The 20,704-nt window shown below is 45.9% G+C and overlaps 1 protein-coding gene across 3 annotated transcripts in view; it reads right to left on the bottom strand.

Moving 5' to 3' along the window:
* Positions 1 to 20,704, bottom strand: part of LOC134353889 (transmembrane protein 184B-like) — a 118,564-nt gene that overhangs the window by 19,693 nt on the left and 78,167 nt on the right. For all 3 annotated transcript variants that reach the window (XM_063062403.1, XM_063062402.1, XM_063062404.1), the window contains one exon: positions 17,384 to 17,475. In XM_063062403.1, the coding sequence (XP_062918473.1) occupies positions 17,384 to 17,475 (92 nt within the window). The remainder of the gene's footprint in view (positions 1 to 17,383; positions 17,476 to 20,704) is intronic.

The following is a 20,704-nucleotide window of genomic DNA, read 5'->3' as shown; positions in this document are numbered from 1 at the left end:
GGAGCAGAATTAGGTCATTTAGCCTAACGAGTCTGCTCTGTCATTTCATCATAACTGATCCATTCTCCTGCCTTCTCCCTGTAACCTTTGACACACTGACTAATCAAGAATCTATCAACCTCCACTTCAAATATATCCAATGACTTGGCTTCCACGTCCATCTGTGGCAATGAAATCCACAAATTCACCACCACCTGCTAACTTCCCCTCATCTCTGTTCTAACAGGGTATCCTTCTGTTCTGAAGCTGTGCCCTCCGGCCCTAGACTCCACCACCCCCCCAACTGTACAAGCCATCTCTGTTTAACTCAGGGGTCAGCTGAACCAACATAAAGCTGAGATGAGGGTTAACAGTAGGAGTTGTTTGTGGTGTTGAATACAGCAGAGGGTGGCCAGTTTCCCTTTGAAGGGTGAGCCAACCTTCCCAGCTGCTGTCTCCTCTTCTAATGCAAACGGTATAGGCAGGTCTACCCCCTCATTGTCTCTCAGTTTTATAAACTTTTATCAGCCTTTGATGCCCAAGAAAAAAGTTCATTGGTCCTGAACTCTGGAATTCCTTCCTCTTCACCTTTCCTTTAAGATACACCATAAGACAGAGCAGAATTAGGCTATTTGGCCCATCGAATTCTGCTCTGCCATTCCACTATGTATGATCCATTCATTTCCTTCTCAGCCCCAATCTCCTTGCCTTCTCCCTATATCCCTTCATGCCTTGACCAATTAATAAACTATCAACATCTGCCTTAAATACACCCAATGACCTGGCCTACACAGCCACCTTTGGCAACGAATTCCACACACTTGCAACCCTCTGGCTAAAGAAATTCCTCATCTCTGTTCTAAAGGGATGTCCCTTTGAGGTCCTAGGCTCTCCCACCATAGGAAACATCCTTTCCACATCCACTCTATCTAGGCCTTTCCAGATTGAATAGGTTTCAAAGTGATCCCACCCCATTATTCTAAATTCCAGCAAGTACAGGTCCATTATCATCAAACACTCCTCATACAATAACCATTTCATTCCTGGAATCATTCTCATGAACCTCCTCTGGACGCTCTCCAATGTCAGTACATCCTTTCTTAGACAAGGTGCCCAAAACTGCTCACAATATTCCAAGTGAGGCCTCACCAATGCCTTAATAAAGCCTCAGCATTACATCCTTGTTTTTATACTCTAATCCTCTTGAAATGAATGCTAACATTGCATTTGCCTTCCTCACCATCAACTCAACCTGCAAGTTAACCTTTAGGGAATCTTGCACAAGGACTCCCAAGTCCCTTTGCATCTCAGATTTTTGAATTTTCACCCCGTTTAGAATATAGTCTATGCTTTTGTTCCTTCTGGGAATCCTAGGAGACCTCCAGCCTCCCTGATGGCCACATCTGCGCCAGGTGCACCGAGATGCAGCTCCTCAGAGACCGTGTTAGGGATCTGGAGCTGCAACTTGATGACCTACTGCTTATCAGGGAAAGTGAAGAGGTGATAGTTAGGAGCTACAGAGAGGTAGTCATCCCTAGGCTACAGGAGTCAGAAAACTGGGTCACTGTCAAGAGAGGGAAGGAAAATGCCCGGATAGTGGAGAGCACCCCTGTGGCTGTCCCCCTCAGCAACAAATATCTTGTTCTGGATGCTGTTGAGGGGGATGACTTGACAGGGGACGCCCACGGTGATCGGGTCTCTGGCACTGAACCTGGCGCTGTCGTGCAGGAGGGAAGGAGGGAGAAGAGGAATGCGGTAGTCATTGGGGATTCCACAGTCAGGGGAACAGACAGGAGATTCTGTGAGCCTGACAGAGATACCCGCATGGTATGTTGCCTCCCAGGTGCCAGGGTATAGGATGTCTCGGATCGGGTCCAGAATATTCTGAAGGGAGAGGGCGAGCAGCCAGTTGTCTTAGTACGTGTTGGTACTAATGACATAGATAGGACAAGGGAGGAGGTCCTGAAGAGAGATTTCCAGGAGTTAGGAAGGAAGCTGAGAAGCAGGACCTCCAGGGTAATAATCTCGGGATTGCTATCTGTGCCACATGCTAGCGAGGGCAAGAATAGTAGGATCAGGCAGATGAATGTGCGGCTGAGAGACTGGTGCAGGGGGCAGGGCTTCAGATTCTTGGATCATTGGGATCTCTTCTGAGGGGAAGTATGATCTGTTCAAAATGGACAGGTTACACCTGAACCTGAAGGAGACCAATATCCTGGCGGGAAGGTTTAATAGAGCTGTTCGGGAGGGTTTGAACTAATTTGGCAGGGGGATGGGAACCAGAATGATAGAGCAGAGGAAGGGGAAAACAGAAATAAATCTAAGATAGTGAGCAGTAAAGATGAAAGGAAAGACAGGCAGGTGATGGGGCAAATTTGTAGCCATTGGGACGAGTTGCAGTGCAATAAAGTTGCAGTGAAATCAAAGCGAAAAGTACCAAATATTGGTGTTATACTTAAATGCACGCAGCATAAGGAATAAGGTGGATGATCTTGTCGTACAGCTACAGATTGGCAGGTATGATATTGTGGCCATCACTGAGACCTGGCTAAAGGATGCATGTCTCTGGGAGCTGAACGTCCAAGGATACACGGTGTATCAGAAGGATAGGAAGGTAGGCAGAGGGGGAGGCGTGGCTTTATTGGTAAGAAATGATATTAACTCATTAGAAAGAGGTGATATAGGATCGGAAGGTGCAGAATCTTTATGGGTTGAGCTAAGAAATCGCAGGGGTAAAAGGACCCTGATGGCAGTTATTTATATGCCTCCAAACAGCTGCAGGGATGTGGACTACAAATTACAACAGGAAATAGAAAAGGCTTGTCAGAAGGGCAGTGTTATGATAATTGTGGGGGATTTTAACATGCAAGTGGATTGGGAAAATCAGGTCGGCACTGGATCTCAAGAGAGAGAATTTGTAGAATGTCTGCGAGATGGCTTTTTAGAACAGCTTGTTGTTGAACCCACTAGGGGATCAGCTGTACTGGATTGGGTATTGTGTAATGAACCGGAAGTGATTAGAGAGATTGAGGTGAAGGAACCCTTAGGAGACAGTGATCATAACATGATTGAGTTCACTGTGAAATTAGAAGAAGAGAAGCCAAAATCTGATGTGTCGGTATTTCAGTGGAGTAAAGGAAATTATAGTGGCATGAGAGAGGAACCGGCCAAAGTTGACTGGAAAGGTACACTGGCGGGAAGGAAGGCAGAGCAGCAGTGGCTGGAGTTTATGCGAGAAGTGAGGAAGGTGTAAGACAGGTATATTCCAAAGAAGAAGAAATTTTTGAAGGGAAAAAGGATGCAACCGTGGCTGACAGGAGAAGTCAAGGCCAAAGTTAAAGCAAAGGAGAGGGCATACAAGGAAGCAAAAATTAGTGGGAAGACAGAGGATTGGGAAGTTTTTAAAAGCTTACAAAAGGAAACTAAGAAGGTCATTACGAGGGAAAAGATTAACTACGAAAGGAAGCTAGCAAATAATATCAAAGAGGATACTAAAAGCTTTTTCGAGTATGTAAAGAGTAAAAGACAGGTGAGAGTAGATATAGGACCGATAGAAAATGATGCTGGAGAAATTGTAATGGGAGATAAGGAGATGGCGGAGGAACTGAACGAGTATTTTGCATCAGTCTTCACCAGACACTCAAGGGTGGCAGGGAAGAGAAGTGTGCGCAGTCACATTACGACTCAGGAAAGTAGTCAGGAAGCTGAATAGTCTAAAGGTAGATAATTCTCCCGGACCAGATGGAATGCACCCTCGTGTTCTGAAGGAAGTAGCTGTGGAGATTGCGGAGGCATTAGCGATGATCTTTCAGAAGTCAATAGATTCTGGCATGGTTCCGGAGGACTGGAAGATTGCAAATATCACTCTGCTATTTAAGAAGGGGGCAAGGAAGCAAAAAGGAAATTATAGCTTGACAATGTTAGCTTGACATCAGTGGTTGGGAAGTTGTTGGAGTCAATTGTCAAGGATGAGGTTACAGAATACCTGGAGGCATATGACAAGAACTCAGCATGGATTCTTTAAAGGAAAATCCTGCCTGACAAACCTATTACAATTTTTTGAGGAAATTACAAGTGGGCTAGACAAGGGAGATACAGTGGACATTGTATATTTGGATTTTCAGAAGGCCTTTGACGAGGTGCCATACATGAGGCTACTTAACAAGATAAGAGCCCATGGAATTACGGGAAAGTTACATACTTGGATAGAGCATTGGCTGATTGGCAGGAAACGGAGAGTGGGAATAAAGGGATCCTATTCTGGTTGGCTGCAGGTTACCAGTGGTGTTCCACAGGGATCCGTGTTGGGGCTGCTTCTTTTTACATTGTACATCAACGATTTGGATTATGGAATAGATGGCTTTGTGGCTAAGTTTGCTGACGATACGAAGATAGGTGGAGGGTCCGGTAGTGCTGAGGAAACGGACAGTCTGCAGAGAGACTTGGATAGATTGGAAGAATGGGCAGAGAAGTGGCAAATGAAGTACAATGTTGGAAAGTGTATGGTTATGCACTTCGGCAGAAAAAATAAACAGGCAGACTATTATTTAGATGGGGAAAGAATTCAAAGTTCTGAGATGCAACGGGACTTGGGAGTCCTCGTACAGGATACCCTTAAAGTTAACCTCCAGGTTGAGTCAGTAGTGAAGAAGGCGAATGCAATGTTGGCATTCATTTCTAGAGGAATAGAGTATAGGAGCAGGGATGTGATGTTGAGGCTCTATAAGGCGCTGGTGAGACCTCACTTGGAGTACTGTGGGCAGTTTTGGTCTCCTTATTTAAGAAAGGATGTGCTGACGTTGGAGAAGGTACAGAGAAGATTCACTAGAATGATTCCGAGAATGAGAGGGTTAACATATGAGGAACGTTTGTCCACTCTTGGACTGTATTCCTTGGAGGTTAGAAGAATGAGGGGAGACCTCATAGAAACATTTCGAATGTTGAAAGGCATGGACAGAGTGGATGTGGCAAAGTTGTTTCCCATGACGGGGGAGTCTAGTACGAGAGGGCATGACTTAAGGATTGAAGGGTGCCCTTTCAGAACAGAAATGCGAAGAAATTTTTTTAGCCAGAGGGTGGTGAATCTATGGAATTTGTTGCCACGGGCAGCAGTGGAGGCCAAGTCATTGGGTGTATTTAAGGCAGAGATTGATAGGTATCTGAGTAGCCAGGGCATCAAAGGTTACGGTGAGAAGGCGGGGGAGTGGGACTAAATAGGAGAATGGATCAGCTCATGATAAAATGGCGGAGCAGACTCGATGGGCCGAATGGCCTACTTCTGCTCCTTTGTCTTATGGTCTAAAGTCCTGAGATGCAACGGGACTTGGGAGTCCTCATACAGGATACCCTAAAGGTTAACCTCCAGGTTGAGTCGGTTGTGAAGAAGGCGAATGCAATGTTGGCATTCATTTCTGGAGGAATAGAGTATAGGAGCAGGGATGTGATGTTGAGGCTCTATAAGGCGCTGGCGAGACCTCACTTGGAGTACTGTGGGCAGCTTTGGTCTCCTTATTTAAGAAAGGATGTGCTGACGTTGGAGAGGGTACAAAGAAGATTCACTAGAATGATTCCGGGAATGAGAGGGTTAACGCATGAGGAACGTTTGTCCGCTCTTGGACTCTATTCCTTGGAGTTTGGAAGAATGAGGGGAGACCTCATAGAAACATTTCAAATGTTGAAAGGCATGGACAGAGTGGATGTGGCAAAGTTGTTTTCCATGATGGGGGAGTCTAGTATGAGAGGGCATGACTTAAGGATTGAAGGGTGCCCATTCAGAACAGAAATGCGAAGAAATTTTTTTAGCCAGAGGGTGGTGAATCTATGGAATTTGTTGCCACGGGCAGCAGTGGAGGCCAAGTCATTGGGTGTATTTAAGGCAGAGATTGATAGGTATCTGAGTAGCCAGGGCACCAAAGGTTATGGTGAGAAGGCAAGGGAGTGGGACTAAATGGGAGAATGGTAAAATGGCGGAGCAGACTCAATGGGCCAAATGGCCGACTTCTGCTCCTTTGTCTTATGGTCTTCTACCAAAGTGCATGACCATACACTCCTTGATACTGCATTCCATCTGCCACAGCTTTGCCCATTCTCCTAATCTGTCCAAGTCCTTCTGCAGTGTCCCTGCTCCCTCCACTATCTTTACATCACTTGTAAATCTGGTCACAAAGCCATTAATTCCGTCATCCAAATCATTCACATATAACTGATGCCTGTAGCACACCACTAGTCACCGGCAACCAACCAGAAAATGCTCCCTTTGTTCCCGGTCTTTGCCTTCAGCCAATGCTCCACCCATGTTAGTGTCTTTCCTGCAATACCATGGACTCTTATCTTGTTTATTTCTTCAAAGAATTCCAACAGATTTGGCAAGCAAGATTCTCCCTTAAAGAAACCATGCTGTCCAAGGTCTATTTTATCATGTGTCTCCAAGTACTGAGACCTCATCCTTAACAATTGACTCCAACATCTTCCCAACCACTGAGGTCAGGCTAATTGACCTATAATTTCCTTTCTTCTGCCTCACCCCCTTCTTGAAAAGTAGAGTGACATTTGCAATTTTCTAGTCCTCCAGAACCATGCCAAAACCTAATGACTCTTGAAAGACCATTACCACATACCTCCATAATCAGTTCAGCTACCTCTTTCAGAACCCTGGGGTGTCATCTTCTTGGTCCAGAGGAATTATCTACCTTCAGCCCTTTCAGCTTCCCGAACACCTATTCCCTGGTGATAGCAACTGCACTTACCTCAGCCCCTGACACTCCTGAACTTCCAGCACACTGCTCTCACCTCTCTTTTACTCTATTTATCATAAAAAAAACTTTTGGCATTCTCATTGATTGGCTGGCTTACATCTTTTTCATTTTTTCCATCCTTATGACTTTTTCCAGTTTCCTTCTGCTGGTTTTTAAAAGCTTCCCAATCCTCTAACTTCCCACTAATGTTTGCTCTATTATATGCCCTCTCTTTGGATTTAATGTTGGTTTTGACTTCCCCTGTTATCCACAGTTGAATCATCCAGCCTTTAGAATACTACTTCTTTGGGATTTATCTATCCTACGTTCCAGATGGTTGCCATAGCTCCCACTACATATAAAGTGCTCCCAATGACATGCATCTCAAATTAGCCTCTGATAACCAAGTCCAACTCCTGGCCTTCACATGGCGGAACTGTTTACACTGACAGGAGAAGGGGCGAAGGCGGGTCACTGGTGCCTTAAAACCAGTTGCTTCAGGCAGGTGGGGCTCATTAACCTGGAAAGGCAGCACACCTGGGAAAAGGAAAACTGATTTAAAACTCCCACTGTTTTGCGGCTATACCTACTCATAGGGAAGGTTTCAGGAGTAAACAAAGGAAGAAATCTGGATCGCAGCCCCTAAGACAGTCTGATGTTGATTCAATGTCATTCTGGCAGCTCCTGCAGTCCAGCCATCATCAAAACATTATGCCTGGCATAATGCATCTGGACCGAGAGGAGGATTATGAAGCTTGGGCAACTCATGGTCTTCATACACCTCCTGTCCGAGATTTCGTTACGCCAATCTCCACAACCAACTCAAAACTTGGGGCGATGGGCAAGTAGTGATGGTGGCAGGCATGAGATGGTGCTGAGAGCCATTAGTCATGGACTGCTAGTCAGGCAGCCAAGACAGGATGGTTGTTCTCTTCTCACCAGGCAAGGGCAGTGTTCAGCAGCCACCTTGACGATGAAGCAGCCCTCTTCAGGGACTGCATGGCTCCCCACTCATGGGCAAGGGTCTGGGAAAGGTGACCTAAAGAAATCTTGCCTTACTCTACCCTGTCAGCATACCACAGCTGACTGGACATCTGTTTTGTAGTGGAACTACCTCAAAAACCACAAAAGAAAGTAGAATCACCAGAAAGCTGAGCAAACTCTGTGTTGGAGCCTGGCTTGTCAGGACACTCGTGGACAACAAGACTAGTAATGGACCAGAGAGGCAAGCTGCATTTGCAGGACACGTGCTTCAGAAAGTACAACGTCGATGCTGTAGCGCTCAGTGAGACACGCCTGGCCGAGACTGGTGAAATCACAGAAGTAGGGACTGGCTACTGGTTTTTCTGGAGTGGCAAGGGAAAGGAGGCGGCTAGAGAAGCTGGAGTTGGCTTTGTCATCCGGACTACAATCGTCAGGAACCTGGAATTCCTCCTCAGAGGAATCAACTTTCGCCTCCATGGTAATTACCTCTGACTCTGATCAGTGCCTACACCCACCATGACCTACATAACTTAACAGAAGAAACTGTTCTACCATAGCTCGGCCAGCTAATATGCTCTGTCCCCAAAAATCAGATTATTAGATTAGATTAGATTATGAGGACATTCAGTCCTCATTTATTGTCATTTAGAAATGCATGCATTAAAAAATGATACAATGTTCCTCCGGTATGATATCACAGAAACACAAGACAAACCAAGACTAAAACTGACAAAAACCACATAATTATAACATATAGTTACAACAGTGCAAAGCAATACTGTAATTTGGTAAGAGCAGACCATGGGCACCGTAAAAAAAAGTCTCAAAGTCCTGATAGCCCCAGCATCTCACGCAGATGGTAGAAGGGAGAAACTCTCCCTGCCATGAGCTTCCAGCGCCGTGAACTTGCCAATGCAGCATCCTGGAAGCACCCGACCACAGTCCGACTCTCAGTCCATCCGAAAACTTCGAGCCTCCGACACCGAGCACCATCTCTGCCGAGCGCTTCGACCCCGGCCGCCCAGCAACAGGCGAAGCTGTGGATTCAGGGCCTTCCCCTCCGAGATTTCGGATCACACAGTAGCAGCAGCAGCGAAGCGGGCATTTCAGAAGATGACAAGATCCTGCTGCTTGGCGACTTTACTGCCCAAGTAGGCAGTGACATGGCCGGAAGTCATTGGCAAGCATGGCCTTGCAAAGGGTAATTGCACAGAAAATGGGCTGACAATCACCAACATCCTCTTTTCAGCTTCCAGACATCCACAAGGCTACCTGGATGCACTGGCGCTCCAAGAAATGGCACTTGACGGATTATGTGAACACAAGGCGCAGGGACATCGAGGATGGGATCAACACCAGAGCGATGAGGGGTGCAGACTGCTGGACTGAGAAGCAAGCTGTCCTTTCACATCGCCAGGGTGCACAGACATCAGCAGGCTGCCACTAAGCAGAAGCTGAACATTCAACAGCTCGCTGACACCAGCATCAAAGAAGAATTGATCAGCACGCTGGAGGAACAACTTGAGCAACTACCTGAGGAAGCAGACCCAGAAACAGCATGGGCTGTCTTCAGAGACACCCTGTACAGGGCGGCGAGTGCCATTCTCTGGCACCTCAAGAGGAACATCGGGATTTGGTTCGATGAGAACAACTCTGATGTCGTCACCCTTCTCAACCAGAAGCAGGAAGCCTTTGCAAGCTGGCTCAGTGACAAGCAGTCAACCTCCAAACATGACCGATTGAAGCACCTCTGCAGAAGATGAAAGATCAGTGGTGGGAGGCCAAAGTGGCACAGCTTCGGCACTACGCTGACCAGAACAACACAAGGAAGTTTTTTTGATGGTCTAAAGGCAGTGTATGGACCCTCCTCTGACATCATGGCACCAGTCCACTTCTTGGACGAAGACCAGCTTCTCACTGACAAAGGCGACATTGTCCAACACTGGGCAGACCAGTTCAACCAGCTGCTGAACAGGCCATCCCAGATAGAGGACCAGGCCATAGAAGATATGCCCCAGTGCCCAGTCTTGGAGACCCGTGAAGATCCCTCCCCACATTGGTAGAAGCTAGGAAGGTAGTCAACCAGCTGCAGCCAAGTAAGGCCCTTGGCCCGGATGGGATCCCACCAGAAGTTTTCAAGGAGGGCGGTAAAACCCTCCTTCAGAGGCTAACAGAACTCATGCAGCAGCTCTGGGAGAAGGCCTGTGTACCTCAGGGCTTTAGGGATGCAAACATCATCCACCTGTTTCCGGAACAAGGGATCAGGGCATCCTGTGACAACCACAGAGGCATAATTCTCCTCAGCATAGCTGGGAAGATCATGGCCCGTATCAAATGAACAGGGTTACCTCTCACCTCCTGGATGACATTGTCTCAGAGAGCCAATGTGGTTTCAGATCTAACAGAGGGCATGATCTTTGCTGTCCAGGAGTAGTGCCAGAACCCAGGACTCGTCAGGTCATTCCACGACAGCATGGTGGCCACGGTCATTGAAAACGGCTACACCTCTGACCCTTTTCTAGTAACTAACGGTGTCAAGCTGCGTCCTCACATCTACTCTTCAGCCTGCTGTTCTCTCTCAGCCTGATATGGGAATAACAATTCGCTACAGGACTGACGGGCGCTTCTTTGATCTGCAACGCCTCAAGGCCAAGACCAAAGTGCTGGAAGCAATAGTGTGAGACTTCCTCTTTGCAGGTGACCACGCTCTTGCAGCGCACAGTGAAAGGGGCCTGCAGGAGCTCTCTGTGGCAGTAAGAAAATTTAGCCTAACCATCAGCCTGCAGAAGACAAAAGTTCTGCTTCAGTCTGCACCCCATAACAATCATGTGGAAGCATGAATTGAGAGTGAAGTCACACAGCTCAAAAATGTTGACACCTTCACCTACCTGGGAAGCTGCCTTACCTCCTCGTGCAGTCTTGATCCAGAGGTCTCAACCAGACTTCCAAAAGCTGGGGAATCCTTTGGTAGTCTGTGGACACGTGTGTGGGAAGAACATGGCATCCAGCTGAAGACCAAGATGGCAGTCTACAAAGCAGTCGTCCTGACTTCTCTGCTGTACGGCTGTGAAACATGGATCCAATACTGCAGGCACATCGAGGTGCTTGACCAGTTCCACCTGTGATACATTTGCAAGATCTTGGGCACCTCGTGGCCAGACAGGGTCCCCAACACAGAAGTGCTACGAAGGGCGAGAGCTCTGGCACAGACACATTGATCATGAAGGCTCAGCTTCGATGGGTTGGGCACGTGGTCTGGATGGAAGACAATGTCCTTCCAAAGATGGTATTCTTTTCCGAGCTGGCACATGGCACCAGAAAGCAGGGAGGCCCCATAAAACGCTATAAAGACTGCATGAAGGCATACAATATCTCCATGACTTGTTTGGAGGCCTTGGCCAAAGACTATAATGCCTGACACCTGGCAGTCTACAAAAGGCACCAGTGCATTTGAAGAGCAGTGACTGAAGGTCCGCGATCCAAGTCACCAGGACCACGAGGAGAAATGACCCGACCCTTCAATGGCCATAACATGCCCAACTTGTGCTTCCCAATTCGGGCTTTGCTCTCAGAGACATCACTGATGTCATAGTCATTCCCGACAGACTTCCAAGATAATCCTGCGTCTTCCAAATTGCTCCCACAAACACCAGTCATTGCTGCTCTGTCATCATCCCTGCTAGTGTCCCCTTCTAATCAACTTTGACCAGCTCCTCTCTCATGCCAATGTAATCCACTCAGACTGTGCAAATCAGAAATAACATCTCCGCCTCACCAAGGATCAACACTGGGGCACCTCAAGGATGTGTGCTTAACCCATTGCTCTACACTCTCTACAGAGTGTGGGGCCAGGCACAGCTCAAATGCCATCCTTAAATTTGCTGACAACACAACTATTGTTGGCAGAAGTTCAGATGGTGACGAGAAGGCGTATCGGAGCGAGACGGATCCGCTGGTTGAGTGATGTCACAGCAACAACCTTGCACTCAACGTCAGTAAAACAAAAGTAGTGATTCTGGACTTCAGGAAAAGTAAAATGAGGGAACACACACCAGTCCTCAGAGGGATCAGAAGTGGAAATGGTGAACATGTTTAAGTTCCTGGGTATCAGCACCTCAGAGGATCTATCCTGGGCCCAACATATCAATGCAGTTACAAAGAAGACATTACAGCAGCTATATTTCATTAGGAGTTAGAGGAGATTTGATATGACACAAATGACACTTGCAAATTTTTACAGAGGTACCACAGTGAGCATTCCGACTGGCTGCATCACTGTCTGGTAATTGGGGGGGGGGGGGGAGCAGTTACTGCACAGGATCGAAATAAGCTGCAGAAAACCGAACCCAGTCAGTTCCATTATGGCCATTAGCCTCCGCAGTATCCAGGCCACCTTCAAGGAGCGATACCCCAAAAAGGCAGCATCCATTATTAAGGACCCCATCAACCAGGACATGCCCTCTTCTCATTGTTCCCATCTGGAAGGAGGTACAGAAGCCTGAAGGCACACATTCAGTGATCCAGGAACAGCTTTCTCTCCTCTGCCAGCAGATTTCTGAATGGACATTGAACCCATGAACACTACCTCACTACTTCTTCCTCTTTCTGATATACACATTACTGTAAAACAACAAATTTCAACATTTGCCAATGATATTAAACCTGACTCTGAATTCCCTTTACTCTACTGTAGTACTGATACATCTGAGTTTAGCTTCTCCCTCTCAAGTGGCAGGGTGAATTCTATCATATTATGATGCCCGTCTCCCAAGGTTCCTTTATCTTAAGCTTCCAAGTCAAATGCAGAATAGCTGATCCCCTTGGGGGCTTAACCACAAGCTGCTCTAAAAAGCCATTACGCAGGCATTCTACAAATACTCTCTCGGGATCCAGTACCAACTTGATTTTCCCAACCTATCTGCTTATTGAAATCTCCCAAGATTATCGTTAACACTACGGCTTCTTTTACTTTCCTACTGTAATTTGTAGCCCACATCTTGGCTACTGCTCCTGTACATAACATCCATCAAGGTCTTTTCACCCTTGCAGTTCCTTAACTCTACCCACAACGATTCTGCGTCTTCTGATCCTATGTCACCACTTTCTCAGGATTTGATTTCATTTGTTAACCAGCAGAACCACCCCACCCTCTCTTCCTCCCTGCCTGTCCTTTCGATACAAAGACCGCTTCGTCCAGCACCTCCACTCCGTCTGCCACAACAGACAGGATCTCCCGGTAGCCACCCACTTCAACTCTGCTTCCCATTCCCATTCAGATATGTCCATACATGGCCTCCTCTACTACCATGATGAGGCTAAACTCAGGTTGGAGGAGCAACACCTCATATACCGTCTAGGTAGTCTCCAGCCCCTTGGTATGAACATAGAATTCTCCAACTTCCGGTAATTCCCTCCCCCTCCCTTCCTCTATCCCTATTTCACTCTACCCCCTTCCCCAGCTCCCTCATGGTTCAGCCTCCTTCTTCTACCACCCATTGTTTTCAGGGCTATGATGTCAATGCTTCCCGTCCCCCACCCCTTTGTCTTTCAAATTACTGGTCTTTCAACTGAAGCTACAAGCACTCTTCAAATCCTTCCCCATCTTTCATTCTTCAGTCCTGACAAAGGGTTCCAGCCCGAAACGTCGACTCATCGTTTCTAACTGATGCTGCCCAACCTGCTGAGTTCATCCAGCGTACTGAAAGTGTTGCTTTGATCACAGCATCTGCAGATTATTTTGTGTTTATGATACAACGTGCATCCTTGGATTTAAGCTCCAACTATGATCTTCTTTCATCCCCAAGTCAGTGATGCCCACAAAAACCATACCTACCAATCTCTAACTATGCTACAAGATCATCAGCTTTATTTTGTGTACTGCATGTATTCAAATACAACACCCTCAGTCCTGTATCTGTCACCCTTTTCAATTTTGTCCATGTTTTACACTGCAACTCATCCCACTGATTGCAATTTTGCCCAATCATCTGCCTCTCCGTCCTGACAGTCTTTCTAAGATGTTCCTTAAAATCGACTGTTTTAATCCCGCTCAACCAGAGTGAGGAACTCTCAGCCTGGGCTTTCTCAAATAACACCTGGGGAAGTGAGGCGAGGAACTGTAGTCCAATCAGAGGTGACTGTGGCTGTCAGTGTTTTGAGGGATGGTATCTCAGGCCCCCACCAAACGGAACCTCATATACAGGGAGACACGCATCCTAGCCAAACCTGCAGGTGCCTAGCAGCGGAGTAGTAAATGCCACCTGTAACTGTAACTTCCAGGGAGAGGAAGGAGTATTTTTTTCCCCTGGGAGATAGCAGCTGTACCACCTATACTACTGCAGACCCTCTCCAACCAGTAAATAGCACCCACTGAGTGTATGGGAATCAGGCCTATATATGACTCCCAAGGGAAACTGCTAGTATAGATGGGAGCTACAAAGTCCCAGCAAAGGGTGGACCGGCTGTTGTTATCTAGCATATTTAGTACCCCATCTGAGAGTCATGGCCCAGCCGCAGGATCACCCCCATTGGAATAGGCAACGAAGAGGCATAACGGAAAACAAACGATTTTAGATTATTGCCTTTCCCTCCTACGGGAGGGCTAGAAATTTCAGGGAGATAATTAACTTAGCAGCAGCCCTAGAGGAGTTAGCCAACAATACAGCCAGGGCACTGACTGATACTCAAGCACAGGTGACTGAAATATCCACCAAAATGATTGCAATCCGGCAGATAGTCTGACAGAACTGGATGGCCCTTGATTTTATTCTGGCAGAAAAAGGAGGATACTGTGCCATTATACGAAAAGAATGCTGCACCTATATCCCTGACAATCCTCAAATATTACTGATCTATCTAAACACATAACCCAAGAGATCCAGAAAATTCGAGATGTTGGCAGTAAGCTACACAATTTTGGGACCAGTAAGGCAGGAAAATGGCCCTGGTCCTTTAATATAATTCGGGGATTTCTGGGGGTTGTGTTTGCATTTCGGAAGTCTGATTGTATTAATTTTGATTATTGTCTGTATCCTACGATGCCTTTGGCCATGTTTTGTATCATGTTGTAGAAACGACAATCTGTTCTGAAAGGTTATCATGTAATGATAAAAGGAGGGAGTGATGAAGTTATTTTTAAGGGTACTGGGGACATAAGAAATAATTCTTGGACTCTTGTAAATAACGGGTTAAAATTAAGTGCCAACTTATGTGTGCTCTATTCTGAGTAGTGTACAAATTTCTGTTTGTCCTTCACTGAGAAATCTACCTGCAGCTTGTTTAGATTAATGACTCACAGATGTCTCCTGAAGACTGTTGTGGGGGTTGGGTTCTCATGGGTCGCACACCTCCTGACTTATGGTTTTGCACGAATTGAGCAATGCTCCAGTCTACCCAGCTGAGAATGGGTACCGGCAAAAATGCTGGGGGTTAACCTCGTGATAGACTGGCATCCTATCCGGGGGGGAGTCTTGTACTCTCAGTCTCTTTATGCCACGGAAACCGGCATGAGCACCAGCCTGATGGGCCACAAGGCTTGTGACAGACTTTAATCTTATCTAAGTAATTAAGTTTTGCTCCAGACTTGGTGGGAATACCAGTTTAACTAAGTGCTCTTTGTCTTGCTAGTGCTATAAATTGTAACGTTTCTGCATATTAGACAGAGGTTCCACACGAGCCCCAGAGGGACAGGAATTCTGTCCCTCTGTTGTGTGTGGCTCCAAACTTCTCGCCAGCTGAGTTCCAACAAATAAACTGGTTAAAAGCATAAAGTAAAGAACTGTTTGTGGTGTGGTTACTGGTCCGGCAAATTTTACTTTACACACAAGGGGCAACGTCTTCACTCAGAGAGTGGAACAAGCTGCCAGGTGAAGTGGTGGATGGGTGTTCGACTTCAACATTTAAGAGAAGTTTAAAGTGTAAAGAGGCTGAGGTTTCCCTTATTCATATGTACTGAGCCTGTCCTAGTCTAGAGAAATTCTGGAGAGAAGTTTTTTCAACCCTATCTCATATTCTTAATGTAGGCAAGGGTCTCGGCCTGAAACGTCAACTGTACCTCTTCTTAGAGATGCTGCCTGGCCTGCTGCGTTCACTAGCAACTTTGATGTGTGTTGCTCATATTCTTAATTGCCATTTAGAACCTAACCCTGTGGTTGCTCTTTTTGGCACCTTGGGTGAAGTAGATATGCACTTGAGTCTGACTAAATGTCAAAAATTATCTTTTGCCTCTCTCTTGGCTAGATGGTTGGTTCTTCTTAGGTGGAAAGATGCTGCCCCACCCACTCACACTCAATGGCTTAGTGATATTACGGCCCATTTAGACCTTGAAAAGATTAATTATTCAATTCTTAATTCAGACATAAAGTTTCATAAGGTGTGGGGACCTTTTCTTGAATATTTTCATAACTCTTCTTTAGGTTAAGTTTATCCTTTTTTCTGTATACAATCCCTTACTTCGTTTTTTTTGCAATGTTATACAGTTTTTTGTTGTGAATTACATTACATTTTTGGTAGTCGGCATTATACTTTCTTTTTTCCTATATATATTTACAGTTCTCTGAGGTTGAATGCTCCGATTAATTCTTTTTTCTTTTACACGCAGAAATGGTTAGCCTGGGTTTTTTTCCAGTGGGAGGTTGGGGTGGATACTAATTTTACATAAACAACAGGAATTCTGCAGATGCTGGAAATTCAAGCAACACACATCAAAGTTGCTGGTGAACGCAGCAGGCCAGGCAGCACCTCTAGGAAGAGGTACAGTCGACGTTTCAGGCCGAGACCCTTCATCCTGACGAATGGTCTTGGCCTGAAACGTCGACTGTACCTCTTCCTAGAGATGCTGCCTGGCCTGCTGTGTTCACCAGCAACTTTGATGTGTGTTGCACTAATTTTACATAATTCTATTTTGGGTGCTTTTTTTATTGTTATGAATTAATTATTGGGTTTGTTTGTTTTGCACTGTATAAATCTCCATTTTGTTGTTGGTTTTTTTCTGTAGTTTTATTGTAGAATGCATTAAAAATTGATAAAAATAAAAAAAGAGAGGTTTAGACAAGTCCATGGATGAGAGAGCTATGGAGGGCTGTGGTCCAAGTTTGGGTCATTGGGACTAGGCAGAATAACAGTTTGTTGCAGACTTGGCATCCAAGGGGCCTGTTACTATGCTGTAAGTGCTCTAACAGGCCACATTCAGGCTGGAGGAGCAACACCTCTGGGTAGCCTCCAACCTGATAACATGAACATCACTCCCCACAATTAATGCTAACTGAGTTGGTGAGTTCCTTCAGCAACTTGTGCATGTTGCTCAAGATCAGAGTGAGTTTAGACTACTCCTTAGGGTAGGAACAGCTTCAGTACAGGACACCACAATGGATCAATCTTGGCCAGAGAGGGCGAAGAGATAACCACACAGGAAGGAGGAGGTTAGGTCACTGGGACACATGCAATTGCTCAAGTATTCAATTAAGTCCCAGCTGGCCTTTTATCTCAAAACCAGGATTTTGCACCAACCCCATTACCCTCAATATCCAAAACTCTGTCGTGGACACCCTCAGCGAGCAAGTCTCCCCAAATACTTATGGAGCCATGGCTTCAGTGACAGTGATCTCCCGACAGAAAGCCTTCAGGAGAGTAAATGGACATTTATTGGTTGAGGCAGGGGAAAAAGAGGAAGGTTAGAGATTGCTCACTTGAAGTCGCCGTCTTTGTATTTGCCGAAAGCTTGTAGAATCACGGTGATGATGGCCATCAGTGGTTTCACAACGCAGAACTGAAGAGTCGCCTGTGAAAAACATATGATGTTTCAATGACCAAAATTCAGGCACCAGCAACACCCACCATCAGTAATATCTACAGGAGACCCTGCCTCAAGACAAATATATGCAAAGATCCATGACACCCACCCCCCAATCCATGATGTGCCATCTTCTCACAGATACCATCAGGCAGGAGGTACAGAAGCCTGAAGTCCCACACCACTGGGTTCAGGAACAGCAACTTCCCTAGGCCTCCTGCCCCATGATCCTCTCACTTCCCTTCTGCAAATCAATTGTCCAGCTCTTGGCTCCATCCCTCCCCCTCCTCCTATCATTTTGGATCTCCCCCTCCCCATCTCAAATCTCTTACTAGCTCTTCTTTCAGTTAGTCCTGACGAAGGGTCTCAGCCCAAAACGTCGACTGTACCTCTTCCTAGAGATGCTGCCTGGCCTGCTGCGTTCACCAGCAACTTTGATGTGTGTTGCTTGAACTTCCCTTCAGCTATTTGGTTCTTGCAAAACCCTAATAGTGTTGCTCTACTGGAGTAGCTATGACCACTTTGCATTACAATGAACTTTTTATTCCAACTGTTCCCCTCTTTTATAATTTATGGGGTTTTTTTTGTGAGTGATGTTTATCTGATGCTGCATGTGATGCTGCTACATGTAAAATTTTCTTTGCACCTATGGAATTATTTTGTTCTAATACTGATATATATAGTGTAACGTCTGAGACTTTGACAAATTCCTACAGGTGTGTGGAGGAGAGTATATTGTCTGGTTGCGCCACAGCCTAGTATGGAAACACCAATGCTCTCGAATAGAAAATCCAACAAAAAGTAGTGGATACGCCCTAGTCCATTATGGGTGGAGCCCTCCCCACCATACAGCACATCTACACGTTGTTACAGGAAAGCAGCATCTGCCATCAGGATCCCCACGTCAAAGGCCAAGCCTTCTTCTTACTGCTGCCATCAAGGTGGCACAGGAGCCTCAGCACTCACACCAGCAGATTCAGGAACAGTTATCACCCCTCAACCATCAGGCTCTTGAACCAGTGGGAATAACTTCACTCAAATTTGTTTGCCCCATCACTGAACTGCTCCTAGCACCTATGGATTCACTTTCAAGGACTCTTCATCTCATGTTCTCAAAATTTATTGCTTATTTATTTATTATTTCTGTTCTTTTGTATTTGCAGAACCTGTTGTCTTTTGCACCCTGTTAGGTGTTGTCTTTCATTGGTTCTATTATAGTTATTGCATTTACTGAGCAGGCCCACAAGGAAATGAATCTCAGGGCTGTACATGCTGACATACATGTACTTTGATAAAAAATTTACTTTGAATTTTGTTCATTGTGTATAATTTATATTAGATTTATATTTTTCTTGTGAATGCTTTGTGTTTTTCATTGCCCTGTGCACATATGTACTTGTGCGAGTGACAATAAACTCAACTATGATATGGAATTGAATCAGGGAACACTCGCATCAGCCACCAAGGCTGTTGCTCACTCAGACTCCCAACAAGCATGGAAACATGGCCAACAGCCCATCAGGTCCCGCCTCACACAATCCTTTCTCCCAGTCAAAGAAAGAGACCTGCACTTCTACAATACCGTTTTTTGCTAATGGCATCATTCTGAAGTTTGGCCAATCGGCCAGGAAACCTGGCAGCTCCCGAAAGCAACCATGCCCCAGTGTCAGCAGTGGGCAAATACTGTCCACTAAACTGGAGATCATTGCAGTGCTCTCTTTCAGAACAGTACAGCATGGGAACTTTCATATCTCAAAAGATTGGACGTGTAACAAGGAGGAACTCCCTCTACACCACACTGCAAGATGACATGTAGGTAGTGCCAAGTAGGGGAGAAGATCGGGGGTGCAGTTGGCAGGTGAATGATAGATGCAGACAAAATAAGGAAAAAGAAATGTTGAGAGGTGGATGAAGCACCTCAGGCTTGTAAACAGAGGGGACTCTGCAGATGCTAGAAATCAACACACACACCCACAGTACTGGAGGAACTCAGCAGGTCAGAAACACAAGAGATCTTGCAGAGGCTGGAAATCCAGAGTAACACACACAAAATACTGGAGAGACTCAACAGGACAGGCAGCATCTAAGGAGACAAATAAACAGTCGTCATTTTGGTCCAAGACCCTTCATCAGGAAGGATCTCTGCCTGAAACAATGTCTTTATTATTAATTTCTATTGATACTGCCTGACTTGCTGAGTTCCTCCAGCATTTTGTGTGTATACTCAGGGTTCCATCCCATTACTTCCCTTGCCACCCCCCCACCCCCCACCACCATACCAGCCACTTTGCCTCTCCAGTCTCAGTCTTGATGCAGGGTTTTGACTCAAATGTCCACAATTCCTCCCCCACACAGACACTGCTCGAACTGCTGAGTTCCACCAGCAGACTGTTTGTTGCTCCAGATTCCAGCGTCTGCAGTCTCATGCATCGCACTAAGTGGCTGATTTCTAGTCAGAGCACTACAGCACAGAAAGACCTTCAGCCCTTCTAGTCCATGCCAGCCTGGTCTTCTGCCTCATCCTCTCTATCTGCACCCACACCATAGCCCTCAATGCCTCTTTCATCCACACACCAATGAAATCCCCTCTTAAATGTTACAATTAAACCCGCATCCACCACTTCTGCTGGCAGCTCGTTCCACACACTCACCATTCTGAATGATTCAAATTCAGATTTATTTATCACACGTGCATCGAGACCTGGGAAATGAACCTGGTTGGGTGTCAGGTCTCTCATTAGGAGAGTATTTTGGAGATAGTGATCACAATTCTATCTCCTATACCATAGCATTGGAGAAGGATAGGGACAGACAAGTTAGGAAAACGTTTAATTGGAGTAAGGGGAAATATGAAACTATCAGGCAGGAACTTGGAAGTATAAATTGGGAGCAGATGTTCTGAGGAAAATGTACGGCAGAAATGTTGTAAATGTTCTGGGGATACTTGCACAGTGTTCTACATAGGTACGTTCCAATGAGACAGGGAAAGGAACCATGGTGTAACAAAGGTTGTTGAAAATCTAGTCAAGAAGAAAAGAAATGCTTACGAAAGTTTCAAAAAAACTAGGTAATGATAGAGATCTAGAAAATTATAAGGCTAGCAGGAAGGAGCTTAAGATGAAATTAGGAGAGCTAGAAGGGGCCATGAGAAGGCCTTGGAGAGCAGGATTAAGGAAAACCCCAAAGCATTCTACAAGTATGTGAAGAGCAAGAGGAT

This window comes from Mobula hypostoma, chromosome 11, assembly GCF_963921235.1.
Source record: "Mobula hypostoma chromosome 11, sMobHyp1.1, whole genome shotgun sequence".
Classification (NCBI taxonomy): Eukaryota; Metazoa; Chordata; class Chondrichthyes; order Myliobatiformes; family Myliobatidae; genus Mobula; species Mobula hypostoma.
This window is presented reverse-complemented; position numbering and strand designations above follow the sequence as displayed.